This window comes from Lutzomyia longipalpis, chromosome 2, assembly GCF_024334085.1.
Source record: "Lutzomyia longipalpis isolate SR_M1_2022 chromosome 2, ASM2433408v1".
NCBI classification, from domain to species: domain Eukaryota; kingdom Metazoa; phylum Arthropoda; class Insecta; order Diptera; family Psychodidae; genus Lutzomyia; species Lutzomyia longipalpis.
Window position 1 is genome coordinate 23,161,429 of NC_074708.1, and position 14,262 is coordinate 23,175,690.

Genomic DNA, 14,262 nt, shown 5'->3' on the forward strand with positions numbered 1-14,262 from the left:
CAAGGAAAATCCAAACTTGTTAAGAGAGAAATTTTAGTCAAGTGAGAAGGTTTAAATTAAAAATCTTACAAATAATCTTGCATAGTTTGTGGCGCTGAATGATCGTGAGTTTTTTACCTGATAAATATACGTTTTAAAATAAAATAGTATAATGTTGATTAATTATTATAAAATGCTTGATTAGAAATATTTCGGTTTATTTGAAATTTATTCCATTTTGGTTATTCCATAACTAAAACACTGACTAAAATTAAAATGATCTCATGATCATTAATTTTTGATCATTCCAATCTATCCAATCTCTTATGTTTAAAAGATCGCGAAATACCATCAAGACAACGATGCAAATTAATTTTGCCTCGATTTCCGCCTGACTAGAGGTGAGTAAAGTTGCTCCAAGAAAATGTCTCCATCCATTCCAGATGCAAAATAACAAAAACCATAAAAGCAGGAGATAATTAAAATGATTTTTTACAACAAAAGAATACAACAATCGAATGTTTCAACTTCCTCGCAGAAATTTTATTGCACGATTGCCTTTAAAAGTCACTTAATTCACATTAAGAGCACCTTTTCACTATAAATTCAAATTTTTATAATTCTTTTTACAAAAAATCTACAAAAATAATAAAAATAAATACGGCCTTCGAGCATTCTGATAAATTGATCACACTGCCGGATTGAAGGTGTATTTTTTATCGTTCAGCATATTAAATGCTAGTGATGCGACATAAATCAACAAAATGCATGTGGATCCACACAAACTTTGTGTGGGATTTAGATGATTCGCGGGCAATGCTAATCTCGTGTGATTTACATAAAATTCAAGACTTCCTTATAAGCGCTTCTCATTTTTTTTAATACTTCTTTGTGCTTAAATTTCATTGACAATTTCTCAATGATGCTGAAATGTTGGCGCTCTGAAGTAACTCAGAATTGTCCTGTTTCTTTAGTTTTCTGCAACATATTGAGAAAAGGCATTTATATGTTTTATATCTTAATAAAGAAATTCGAGTTTTCAACACTTACTTTACAATATAATCTATCAGACTTCTTCTCGATTTGATCTCCAAATTGTCTTTACCAGTTTGGAGGCCCCTGATTATGCGATCAGCCACTTCAGGTAGCGTGAGTTGAGACACAATGCCCAAACGATGCATAAAGTCATCATCATTGAAGGTTCTTCCGTGATTCAGAAAGATTGTTGAAAGTTGAATGTTGGTAGTGAAATTCGTTGCTTCACCCTGTGCCAGTTGCTCCATCATATCCAAGACGTCATCGCGACTTGATACACAGGCACCGGCTGCATTGAGATTGCTCCTCACCGTAACGATCTGACCGCCACCGGATTGATGCATTTTTGGTCCGAAATTCGTTACAAGCTGAAATGAGATACGAAAAAGGCATGTTAAAGTGATGTTTCTCGTCAATGTTGCGCCTGATTTAATCGGGTGCACTACAATGATCATTACATTCAAGAAACGCTGAATATTTGTTCCAGTCTGCTGAACAACATCACAAACATCGCCGGTATGCACTTCCTCTTCGATGTCAATGATTGCATCCACAGATCCAAACTCGTTCCACACATATCCAGCGAGGGAATTCATTTGATGATGGCACACTGTGTCACAATTCAGATTAACAATATTCCCATTGGTCAGATCGAATTTCTGCCCATAGCTTGTGGCATCTTTGGAATCGGACACAAGAACTACTTGACACTGGTGACGTGTCGTCAATTGATGATGGAGCTCTCGAGATAAAAAAGATGAACCATTGGTGATCTGTGTAGAAGGAAATTCCCGAAATAAAAATCCAAATTTTCCACAAAAATAAATATTTTATAGCTATAATTTGTGGTTTACCAGAATACGGGAATTTTTGAAGCGATGCGGCGTAATCATTCTCTGTCCTCTTCGTATTGATATGAGAATTGCGATTAGGCAAAGAATAAGAAGGACACCGATAAATTCACCCCAGAACCATAGGGTAGATAGTTTGTTGTCCACGAAATGATCTTCAATCGTTGTTGTCATGATTTCCTTTTCTTTTTAGTCAGTACCTGCAAAAAAAGGAGAAAAACAAATAAATTGTAAAAATGTTTAAAAAAAATAATACAGAATGCTTGACTAATCATAAAAATATCTCCGGATGAAATACGTCAGCTGTTGTTTTTTTTCTATTTCTTTTACTATTTATGGCGCTTATAATAAATTAGTCACCCAAATATAATGGTTCCTAATAATGATTTTTAAACATTATGCAAACACAGTCATAAATGGGTCTTTAGGTAATTTTTATTTTGGTGTTGTAAAATTTAAACTCGTGCGAAAAAAATAAATTACTTTCAAAGAATTATTCTTTTATAAGACAGAATATCCAATTCACGCGCGTCTCATAAATCTACGGGTGAGACCTATAAAAAAAAACTAATCTCCTTTTGCTCATAATAATTGAAATGGGAAGTTTTTATCACTTTGAAGTGTGCAAAATTGTGTTCGTAAATCAGTTTTTGGTTCCAATTGCGCAACTACTTTTTATAGAATTATTATATACCTGTTTTGCTTTGCTACATTTTATAAACTATGTACACTACCCTAAAAAAGTTTCCGGGCAAGGAAAAATGGGGTATTTTTGAAGGCAAATTTCAAGTGGCTATATCTCCGGCTGTGGTCAACCGATTTTCAAAAACTTATTAGTTTTGGAAAGGTACATTTCTCACCTTTCCAAAACTGCTAAATTTTTGAAAATCGGTTAACCCGTTATTTATTGGCAGCCATTTTGGTAAAGCTAGGAAAAAGCCTATTTTTCATGATTTCACAAATTTTGACTTTGACCTCTTGCATCTCGGCCGCTAGTGCACCGATTTTGATGAATAGATAGTCGTTGGAAAGGTAATTTAATTCCCTTTCCAGATATGCTAAAGTTTTGAAAATCGGTCAAGCGGTTCGGTTGTAACAGTCATTCTAGTGAACTATAGTGAAAAAATACACTTTTGACTATATCTCAGCTTAGGGTTGACCGATTTGGACAAACTCGGATTCAAATGGTAGCTAATAATGCCCTCTAATTTTTAAAAAAAATTTCATCCCGATCCGTCACGTGGTTCTTTTTTAATGTTTTTTTATGTGACCCCCTTATGTTACAAAAAGTGTACCCTAACTTCATTCGCTTCCCAGATTTTTTTATAAGTTACACCTGGCTCAAATTTCATCAGAATTAATAGTAGACATTATCATCTAACTTTTAAAAAAAATTTCACTCAAATCCGTCTAGGGGTTCTCCTGTAACGTCAATTTTTGTGAAGCTATGCGCGATTTTCGTCTTTTACCTGTTATACCCCCCTCCCCCCACTAAATCATGACTCAAATTGTATTTAAAATATTTGTACAAACATCCTTGACCTTCTTTTATATTGTTATGCCAATGGGATTTGATTCTAAATAAAAATAATAAATTCCTAACTTGAAATCTGCTAATACTCATATTGCGGCTCTTGAGGTTGGTAATATTAAGATTTTGGGCGAAAAATCGTCAAATTTTTTTTTTTCATTAAATGGGGATAACAAATCAAAATAAGGTCCAGGACATCTTTACTAACATTTTTAAGACGATTTAACAAGGATTTGAGTCAAATCACGCTCAAGAGCTGATGGATTGCTCAAGTCAAATTGACAACTTTTAACGTAAAAATGGGTCATAGCTTCACAAAAATTGACATTACAAGAGAACCCCTTGATGGATTTGAGTGAAATTTTTTTTAAAAGTTAGATGATAATGTCTACTATTAATTCTGATGAAATTTGAGCCAGGTGTAACTTATAAAAAAATCTGGGAAGCGAATGAAGTTAGGGTACACTTTTTGTAACATAAGGGGGTCACATAAAAAAACATTAAAAAAGAACCACGTGACGGATCGGGATGAAATTTTTTTTAAAAATTAGAGGGCATTATTAGCTACCATTTGAATCCGAGTTTGTCCAAATCGGTCAACCCTAAGCTGAGATATAGTCAAAAGTGTATTTTTTCACTATAGTTCACTAGAATGACTGTTACAACCGAACCGCTTGACCGATTTTCAAAAATTTAGCATATCTGGAAAGGGAATTAAATTACCTTTCCAACGACTATCTATTCATCAAAATCGGTGCACTAGCGGCCGAGATGCAAAAGGTCAAAGTCAAAATTTGTGAAATCGTGAAAAATAAGCTTTTTCCTAGCTTTACCAAAATGGCTGCCAATAAATAACGGGTTAACCGATTTTCAAAAATTTGCCAGTTTTGGAAAGGTGAGAAATGTACCTTTCCAAAACTAATAAATTTTTGAAAATCGGTTGACCACAGCCGGAGATATAGCCAATTGAAATTTGCCTTCAAAAATACCCCATTTTTCCTTGCCCGGAAACTTTTTTAGGGTAGTGTACGTACAACATACATATTTGAATCTCGACCTCTTTGCCTTCTCTATTAAACGTGATAGTGAACTTGCGGTGGGATGATTTGCTGTTTTTATGGGCATTTAAGTGGGCAAAAAAGATGGTAAATAGTCTCGTAAATGCGCAGCAGAAAAAAAGTTCAAATAATAAATTTGTCGTAAAAATTTAACCAAAAGTTCCGTCTCGTGGCTAATCACCATATTTGCCGAAAATTGTTTTCATTTGATATTGAGGAAATAATTTTTTTGAAATACAAAATTAATAGAGAGCTATTAGAAAAATTCTAACACGTTTTGAATAAAAAGAAAATTAACAATTAAGTGGAGCCATTGCATAAGATTTGGGCGTGTGGCAAAAAGTTTGGTCAAGGCTGGGATTCTTTTTTTTATTAGCATTCACTTCCAAGCCCAACACTGAGAAGATCTTAAATTTTATTACCCTTCTTTGATGGGACAAGAGAGTGTTAGATTTTGCGACATTTTGAAGAATTATTGAAGAAAAATGCGATAGTGGAAAAACGGTGAGAAGGTCATTGACAAAACGTAAATCCGTTAATTTGTTCCTCAATGTCATTAACCTTTGGAAAAAGGAAAGTTTTTTTTCACTAGAAATAATATTTTAAGAAAAAAAAATATTCCAATATTAATAAATAGCTCTAACCGCTTACGTTATTTGAATTATGGAGCGTGGTTTTGTATATAAGAAAAACAACATGGAAATTCCTTGAACTTCTTCATTCATTTCATTAACTTATTTGCATGTTTTATTTGCATAGCGAGCAAAAAGCTGCGGTACCAAATGAAATGTTGGTTCGAGTTTTAATCTCATCCCAGAAAAGTGCAATGGACGGACACTGCAATGATCAATGTGTGTTGTGAAGTAAGTTTAACGACCTAATCGCAAATTCCTTGCATAAGTCTCTATATATAAATATAATTTTGCATAAAAATGAGCACGATTGAGTGATTCTTGTTTGATGGCAAGAGTGCAGAAATTGTGTAAGTATCGATACGAGGCTATTTTAGTTGGTAAAATTGTTATTTGAAAATCCACCCAAATGGGGTAAGCATGGCGGGGAAAAGTGCTTTGAGAAAAGTTAGCCATGTACAGCGATCTTCTTGTTTAGCTTGCACTTTACGCAATAAATATTTACTATCACTCAAATATGCAATATATGACGCGCGAGGGGAATGCCTCCAAACGAGGATTTTTCACCTCAAGAGAATTTGCCACACTCTCCTATATATATTTTATGATGTAAGTTCAAATTACATTTATGTGCAACCTATGCACATTACTTTTGCCTCCAAGCTGAAAAAAATTTTAATGGTCAAACACCACATGGTGAACTCAAGGATTCTCAATTGAAAATCACATAATAAATACAAAACTCTTTTAGTTTGTTAGTGTATGTAGAACAATGTTGATTGAAGATGCTTTTCGCGTGTTCTCGTTCTTTTTGTAAATATTTCCATTGACCTTCCGCAGGTCTCTCTATTTATTGCAATCTCATTATTCTTCACTGAAATTCTTGTTATTCAACATGAGTTATTGTTAGCATAATCATTGAGCAGGTGAGATCAAAGGAATTTATTATCAAAAGAAGATGTTTTAGGTCAAAATCTACTTATTATTATCTTTAGTAGAGGGTGAGGTTTTGCAATGAAGCATTTCTGTAACCCTGGAATACTAGAGAAGATTTTAAAGATATATTTTGTGAGAAATTTCCTACTCTACAACTTTCAAATTAAAAAAAGCGACCCTACCAAAAATAATCTTAAGGACACACAAATAAGGTTTCGAAATGATAAGAAATCCACCTTCAATGAATTTTTCCAACTTTTTCATTAGAATATTCTTATCTTTTCATTTTGTCACAACTGGTCAGCCCTGTGTAATACCAGTGTGTATAAACTATAGGTTAACTAATATGGTAACTTATTATATAAGAATGCTTTGATAGTCTGCAATCGAAGAATTTAATTAGAGACACACGCGAAGTATTTTTGCACATTGACGCCGAAGAGATAAAAAGTCGGAAAAATTGTATAAAAACCCCAAGCAAGGTTAGTAAATCAACGTGAGAATTTAAACAAAAAAAATGCGACATCAGACATTAAACTCCCTACATTTTATACCTCATGAAACTTACTTAGCATGTCCAATGTCTCGCAATGAGATAATCTTGAGCAATTTTATTTGGTGTAGGAACTCACAGCGTGACATTCAATCAAAAGATTTTTTGTCTCATTGCAAATAAGTAAGATTAAACGTTTTCAATTTAAACGTTGGATCAAGCAAGAACTTCCTTTAAGATCTTATCGCGTTCAGACAATTTTTAAGGGAAATTTTGCACTGTAATTTCTGCATACGATTTCTTTCCGGGCAATAGTGTTGAAATTTTTGCTGCAATGCTAAAGTTCAATCGATGTTAGATTTCACGATGATATCTCTAAGATTTAGGAGTTGGATTATAAAGTCCAAGATATCGAGACTTATATTTTTAGTTCACCTCGACAAAAAGATATGATTAATTGCAGGTTAAGGAAAGTAATTAGCTTTACGGTAAATTTGCTACACTTTCACTTTAGAAAATTCTTCTTTGTTACATTTTTACCCATTCCCCATAAAATCGGATCATTTTTTTCGTGGTTTTTCTTATTAAATATTTGGTGAAGTAAAATGCCGAAAAGTTCAGCAAGTTATGCGATAATTGCGCACAACAATATTTGCCGTAGGTGGGTATGGGGCGGAAGCTCACATAATAGATTGTGCCAACAAATTCTGAAAAGGTTCGTTATGTTAGTTGAAAATATAATTTTATTTTTACCTCTTCATCGTGGTATCATACTCAATTACCTCAATTATATTGTCATCAGGATTTTTTTTCTTGTTAGTACTTCTCTAATTAAATTACAAGAGTTGTGACAAAGTCAGGCATTTCACTCATCGCTTTGACAAGTGCACTCGTGAAGGTTGCTTGAAGATTTGGAATTAACGTTCACAATGTATTTATGCTTTAAAAATAGTTAACAAAAAAATTTATTACTGGTTGGGTATAAAAGTAATGAGTATTTTTATCTTGTTCTTAAGTTTTAAAAACAAACTTCTTTTGTATACTCTTTTTTCTTCTTTTTTTTTTCAAAAAATGTCCTAAGGTTTTACAGATGAATCTACGAATTTCCAACAATCATGAATCAAATTAAAGACATTGACAATGTTGTTGTAAATAAAGTAATATTCTCAATTTTTTCGGAACATCTTAAACATTTAAACCTTTGGTATGTCCTCTTTTTTCTATATAGAGAGTCTCTGCGCCATATGGTCAGAAATTAAAACTAGAATGGAGATAATGACATGATAAAAGTATATTTACTGCATGAATAATTAGCATTTGCAGCATAATGAACTATCAGAGTGAAGGGCATTTAATAAAGAAAATTGTCGCATGCACGAAAAATTATGAATTGTTATTTAGATAATTTTTATGATAGCGCATTTTTTTCCTACCTCAGGCGGTCAACATACGCTAATGAAATATCAACATAAATTTTAAATTATGATTTTAGTTTAGGCAAAAAAAGAGTTGCGATTGAACTCATATGAACGAAAGATTTGAGCAGGTTTTGAAAAGATTGAACGACGAACCCGAATAAATTTGGATATATTTCACCCAATTTACATTTTTTTTTCTTGAGAAGACATCTTAAGAAATTCTTCTTTTGGGCGGAAAACGTGTTTCACCTTCTTAAAGGTTAGTAAGAAAAACGTCAATGAGTAAGATAAAATGATAATTTTTAGAAGAATTACTGTTTTCTTGATTTTCTCAACAAAATGTTCTCCTTATATATTTTTTTCAAGACAATTTTTTGTCTCCCCCACCATGCTAATCATACTAAAAATTACACATTTTGCTGTATATTCGTTTTGGGAATAAATAGTTCTACTCATCAGCGGTAAAACCGGATGAATATAATGCGAAAAGGCAAAAGAAGTTATGAAGTAGTGTTGGAGCAAGTAAGAAGTCCAGACAAGAAAGACCTTGATACTGTTCAATAACACAGGTTCATGCTACAAGTATGGCAAAATGCTATTCATTCTCAAGGTTTTATGCAATTACTTGCAAATTTTGTTCCTTTTTTCTCTCTACATTTCACAGACTGCAATACTCACTCAACATCGACGAGATGATGGATTTGGGGTTTATCCCGGTCTTAGAAGCTCACCAGAATTATCTGGACAATTTTACTGATGAGAGTCATCGTCGCAGAAATTTTCCCTGTAGAAGAATAAGAAAAAAAAACGCTAGACATGTTTTTTTAACATTCTCACGATATATCTAAAATCATTAATTTACCCTCACGTGTCGTACAAATTATTATATAGACAAAAAATAATAAGTAAGAATGAGCAAAAAAAATAAAAGAATTACAGCACAAGTCATTCAATCGATCTGATGCTTGTTTTTTTCCTCTTATTTTCTTCTCTTGTTAAATTCACTTTGTGGTGCGTAATAAAAGTCATTATAGAGCATGTCTTTTACACATTCAGCACATCAATGGGAATTTCTTGGTTTTCTGTAATATAATTTGAAATATTTAATAGTCCAAACCCAAATTACTTATGTTAGGTACACAAAGAATTACGCGGTTTCAGAGCAATGCGTACATGCGTGCACCATGTCCCAAAGTAACTGACTTACAAGCGAATTTATCACATTTAAGGAATATTTGGTTTTGAATAATTGAATAAAGAAAATAAGTTGAATGTGTTGTTATTACTTAACAGATATAAAATTCTTTAAATGTGCGTTTTTTTTATGGTTGTGGAGTTTGGACGGAAAGTAATATAAAATTATTTTAAAAATATTCGTGATTAGAGTAACACTTCTAGGAAATTATCTACATTAAAAAAAATCGTAGGGGAGGGCGGGGCTAATAAAGTCACTTAAGGGTTTGGAAAAAGCTTAAAATATCATATTTCCTATCTAGATAGAACAAAATGATCTGAGAAAGAGTTGTAGGGAAAGAAATATACCAAAGAATTGAGCTATTCATTTCACTTTAACTATTTGGGAAATATGATATTTTGAGCTTTTTCTAAACCCTTAAGTGACTTTTTTAACCCCGCTCTCCCCTACTCTTTCCAGAAAACACATTAAACTGAGGAATTTTAAATTTTTTTCTATATAATATTAACCATAAAACGTAATAGGATTGTGTCAGTTACTAGCAAATCCATATTCAATTTTACTTTCATAGCTTCTTGCTTTATAAAACGTGAAGAAAATAGCTATAAAAGAATTTTCTCTGCATACATTTTACTTGGTTTATTCCTATAGTTTTACAAAAGTATCGCGTAATTAATTTTCTCTAGTAAAATTCACATAAATTATCTTTGGTAATAAAATTAAGACTCACTGCAACAGGTACTTTAGGAGCACGGTGTAAAATAAGGGCATATTGCGATACTATTACTCATGTAATTTTTTCATGGTTTTTTAGAAGCAATATCTTTGTGGAAATTTCTTTCATTTTTGCAAAAAGAATTTATGCTGTACGCAATTAAAATAATTTACACCATGTAATTGTTTTGTTTTTAATTAATGTATTGAGGAAAAAATTTGTAAAGAGGCTTTTCCATGATTAAAAAAATGTGTTTATATTATTTCCTTCCTAAGCACCATACTCATCTTAGAGATTTATATACACTCTGTAATTTATGAGCAATTTTGTGAAGAGATTCATAAAAAGTATGACGTTTTTGCAGGTATAATTTAATTTCGCATTCAATATTCAGAATCTTTTGTGTTTAATCTCTAATGTGGAAATTTTTACAGGATGATGGTGCGAATAAGAAAATAAAATACCCCATTTATCTCATCTCCCTGACAATAAAATCGGAAAAAGGGGAAAATTTCTGTGTAATACATCCATGGGACAGTTCTAAACACTATAATCAGTTGGATAGACACGTAATTTTAGTCGTAATGGTATCCGCTAATATTAAAGATTTTTTTTTCTAAATTATGAGAAATCTTACGTTTAATGCTGTACTAATGATGGGTTTTGCACTTTCTGTCTTGTACTTGCACACACAATACGAAAAGGGAAACTTTTCCCAAGCACTTCCACAACTTTTTGCCACTCAAGCTAAATCTTTCTTCATACCCAGAGAGATAACTTATTCTACACAATGAGATTTTATTTTATGTATTATAATATTTTTATTCAAATGAACGCTCCAAATATTTCAATAGGAATGAACGGGGCTTTGTAAGCAAGAGAAGCACTTCGAAACAAACTACTGGTGTTCTTTCCCTTCTTCGTTGGCTCGTTTTCTTCAGGTGCTTTGAACTATAACCGAGCTCGATCGACGGTTGAGTACCGACTGAGGTGAATTTGCTTGAGCGTTTTGTTGATGTCGAAGAAATTGAGTGTGCGATTCTGGAGAGCACACGCCACGATCTGCACAAATACTAGCGAGAAAAGCTTCGCTATATGGCAAGAAGCTTATCCAACTGGTAAGTCACCATAAAATATTCTATTTTTTATAATGCCAAAAAGTGTTGGAGGAAATACTCAAGAGCGAATTTAGGTGAATTTGATTTTTTATTGAGTTGTTTGATTTTATGATTTAACTTCCTTAAACATTTTTTATGGAGATTTCCTTTGATTCTTTATTCTTAATGAAAAAAATAATTAAACTCATCAAGAACTTTTCAATAAAATATTTTTTGAAAGGATCACTGAAAAAATCTAGTTGAAAAAGATCCTTGGAGGATTGATTAAAAGTTGGGAAAAATAATTTTTAATAGTTTTCCATTAAAAAATGCTATAAAAACTTTAAAATTTAGAATAAAAAGTATATAGCGAAGCAAAATGGGAATTTTCCATCCAGAATGTATTTAGAAATCCCGATGAATTCCCATCCAGCTGGTTTTGGCCACAATTTGAACCCAAAAAGAAAAACAAAATAAGAACTTAACTTTCCGGATCTTCTCTTCTTATAAGAATGAAAAGCTCATTTATATTGTTTTTACATAACAAATAAATCATAGGATTAATGCACACAATACTTTAAACAAATTTCCTCTCAATATTCATCTTTCACCACAAAAGTGCTCTCAAAAACTCCTTCAGCGACAAGCATAAACAACTCAAAGAGCATATAGAAAAAAGCTTCGGCAGATTCCGGTACAATGGATAGTATGTAAATTAGCTTCTCATACGATTACCGAATATATTGATCATTTATCAATTGAGTGTGTCATTACGTTTCATCATGAAAACATACCATACGTGCGATTACCATTGAACTTGGAACGCCTCTCCTTCTTCATTTTATTATTTTAAAACCACTGCGTAAAGTCAATGTCATGAGATTTCACATGAAAACTGTCCACTGAGCGGAATTTTCGAATAAATATTGATAACTTTTAGGCCTCTTGTGCGTGTGAAAAAGGTGTAGTAGATAAATAGCATGCATATACGTTAGAAATATGATTAAAAATGATTAATTAACCCAGTGCAAGAATTCGAGGAAATTTCGTAATAACAGTAAGCATAATATGTAGAGAATTTTTGGTGTCACCACGCCAATGGCACAAAAAACTCTTCTACATATTCTTTTGTGATTTTTATTTATAAATAATTTTGACGGTGATATATTGAAGCGGGAAAACGGAAATACTGTGAGCCTTAAAGAGGTAGTCGTTTTTCGGAAATTGTAGCTTTTTTTAATTTTAAAGAAGTGCCCCTGAAAAGGTTTATTGAAGCTTAACATTTAAGCTTTTCTCAAGCGTGTACGCATTCTCAGAAATCTCTTGCACAAATCTCATCTTCAATCGATGCCGTGGAATCTTCATACCGCGCGCATAATCCACGACTTAATCAAAAATTCTTATCAATTTACTAAATTGTTGGGTTTTTTTCACGCAATTTTATCGTTTTTTTTTTTCAATGAATTTTACGACCCAGACAACAAACAGATTTATAGCTACAACCTCATTCTGCTTGGTCATAAAATTCTTAGTTTGTTGCAAATAAAACAAAATTAACAACCACCGCTGTACTTTCCTTGTAATAAGTCACTTTATTTGCAAAAAATCGTTTTTTTATAAGACTTTGAAGAGTTAAATAGAAGCATAGGTCGAACAGGAGCTTCAGTGCACTATAAAATAATTAAAATTGACTTTGACGATTTATTATGACTATATTGCTAATATTTTTTGGAGAAATTAACACTTCATTTACTCTCATGGTCAATGATTAAAAATACAAAAAAAGATTTAGACTTAACACATTGCTGAGAAATTCTTTGTAATGTGTTCTTTCTTTTTCATTAAACGTGGAAACTCTAAAATTAATATTATGCGATGTATTGTTTACTTTCGCAGTTATTCCTTTCATTCGTATATTCACAGTCTATCGTATAAGAATATGAAATTTTTTGCTATAATTAATTTTCTCTCTGATTCTAATTTTATATTTAATCTGAGAAATGTACGATAGGAAAAGAATCTTATCTAAATCTATATTAAAAAATATATTAATTTATCTATATAAAAAGATTTTCTAAATCGCATCCACTGCAAACAAAAGCTTTTTTTTTTCATTAAAACTTTTTGTAGGATACTCATTTCTTGAACTCACTGTATAATAAAGTTTGTATAGAAGTCATTACAATCAATCAAATTACTCTCGACTAATCAAAATTTCGGTCGCGTTTCACTTTCGATTCACTCAAGTGCTCCTATTTTCACACTTCTTGACCGAAAATTAGATTTTTAGCAATTAATCTTAATCTCGCGCATTGCATAATTTCCACTTCTATAATTCCATTTTTTTTACCCTGTAAATGTGGTTCTTTATCGGGAAACACCTAATTTTGCCTACCATATACTTTTTAAATGCTTATCTTCTCACTACGCTCTCAATATAATTCGCACTCTTGCATACATGTGCTCTTATTCCGGCGATTTCCCCGATAAGCGCTATCAATGTACATAGTTCTTCCGTCTCACTCTTGCGCGTCGGTTGGAGATAAGGCCAATTGAAGTGCGATATTGAAAATGATACGATAAAAATAAGAGTGTAAGCTACCTGAGTTTGTAAGAAATTTCGCTGGTAGTTCCCATCGAGGTTCACGCGAATGACTTTGTCAATTCCAATCTCGGTACAATTCTATGCTGTATAAATACTGCATTTTGTAAAAAAAAAAACAATAAAATGTAAGTATATAGTGTGACTCTCTATCTCTACATCCTCTACACAGTTCAACAATTTTAGCAAATATTTTTGATTGAGTGATAAGAAATTTTATGAGTTTGCCAGCATAAAAAAAACGATTGACAAAGCATTGTGATTTTTTTTTGAGTAAAAGTGTAAGCTAAAATCTTCCTAAGTCATTGCAACATTTTTACTATTTTTTTGTTCAGTGCAGATGTATTGTTCGGGAACACAGCGAGGCCTCAATTGCATAAATTCCATTTAAAGCAATTAGAGAAGTAAAAGCAGCATGTTCAATTAACTTTTGATCTATTTGGCGTCCATTTGTGTGTTGTACATAAAATTGAGTTCTCTCGTGTTTATGGTTTAAAAAAAAATACAGGCTTGATTCCCAAGAAAATTGATGACGAATCACCCACATGATTTTTTCCATCTCTCTTTAGCTCACTATCTTGACATTTCTCTTCACACCCAATTGATACGACACTCCAAACTCTCCTCGTTTATTAAAAGAGTTAATGTAATATGTATCGTTTTCTCTTCTTTTTTTCCACCAACATTGCTACAACTTGGTACATTCCCCGAAAAGTTTAT

At 32.3% G+C, this 14,262-nt stretch overlaps 1 protein-coding gene across 1 annotated transcript; it reads right to left on the reverse strand.

Annotated features, from left to right (window-relative positions):
- Window positions 1–502: 502 nt before the first annotated feature.
- LOC129789735 (uncharacterized) lies at window positions 503–10,950 on the reverse strand. Its single transcript, XM_055826761.1, has 6 exons — window positions 10,481–10,950; window positions 8,612–8,717; window positions 1,869–2,065; window positions 1,473–1,787; window positions 1,030–1,382; window positions 503–957 (listed from the first exon to the last, which is right to left on the reverse strand). The coding sequence occupies exons 3-6, from the start codon at window positions 2,037–2,039 to the stop codon at window positions 882–884; spliced, it is 915 nt and encodes a 304-aa protein (XP_055682736.1). The 5' UTR covers window positions 2,040–2,065; window positions 8,612–8,717; window positions 10,481–10,950; the 3' UTR covers window positions 503–881.
- Window positions 10,951–14,262: the final 3,312 nt, after the last annotated feature.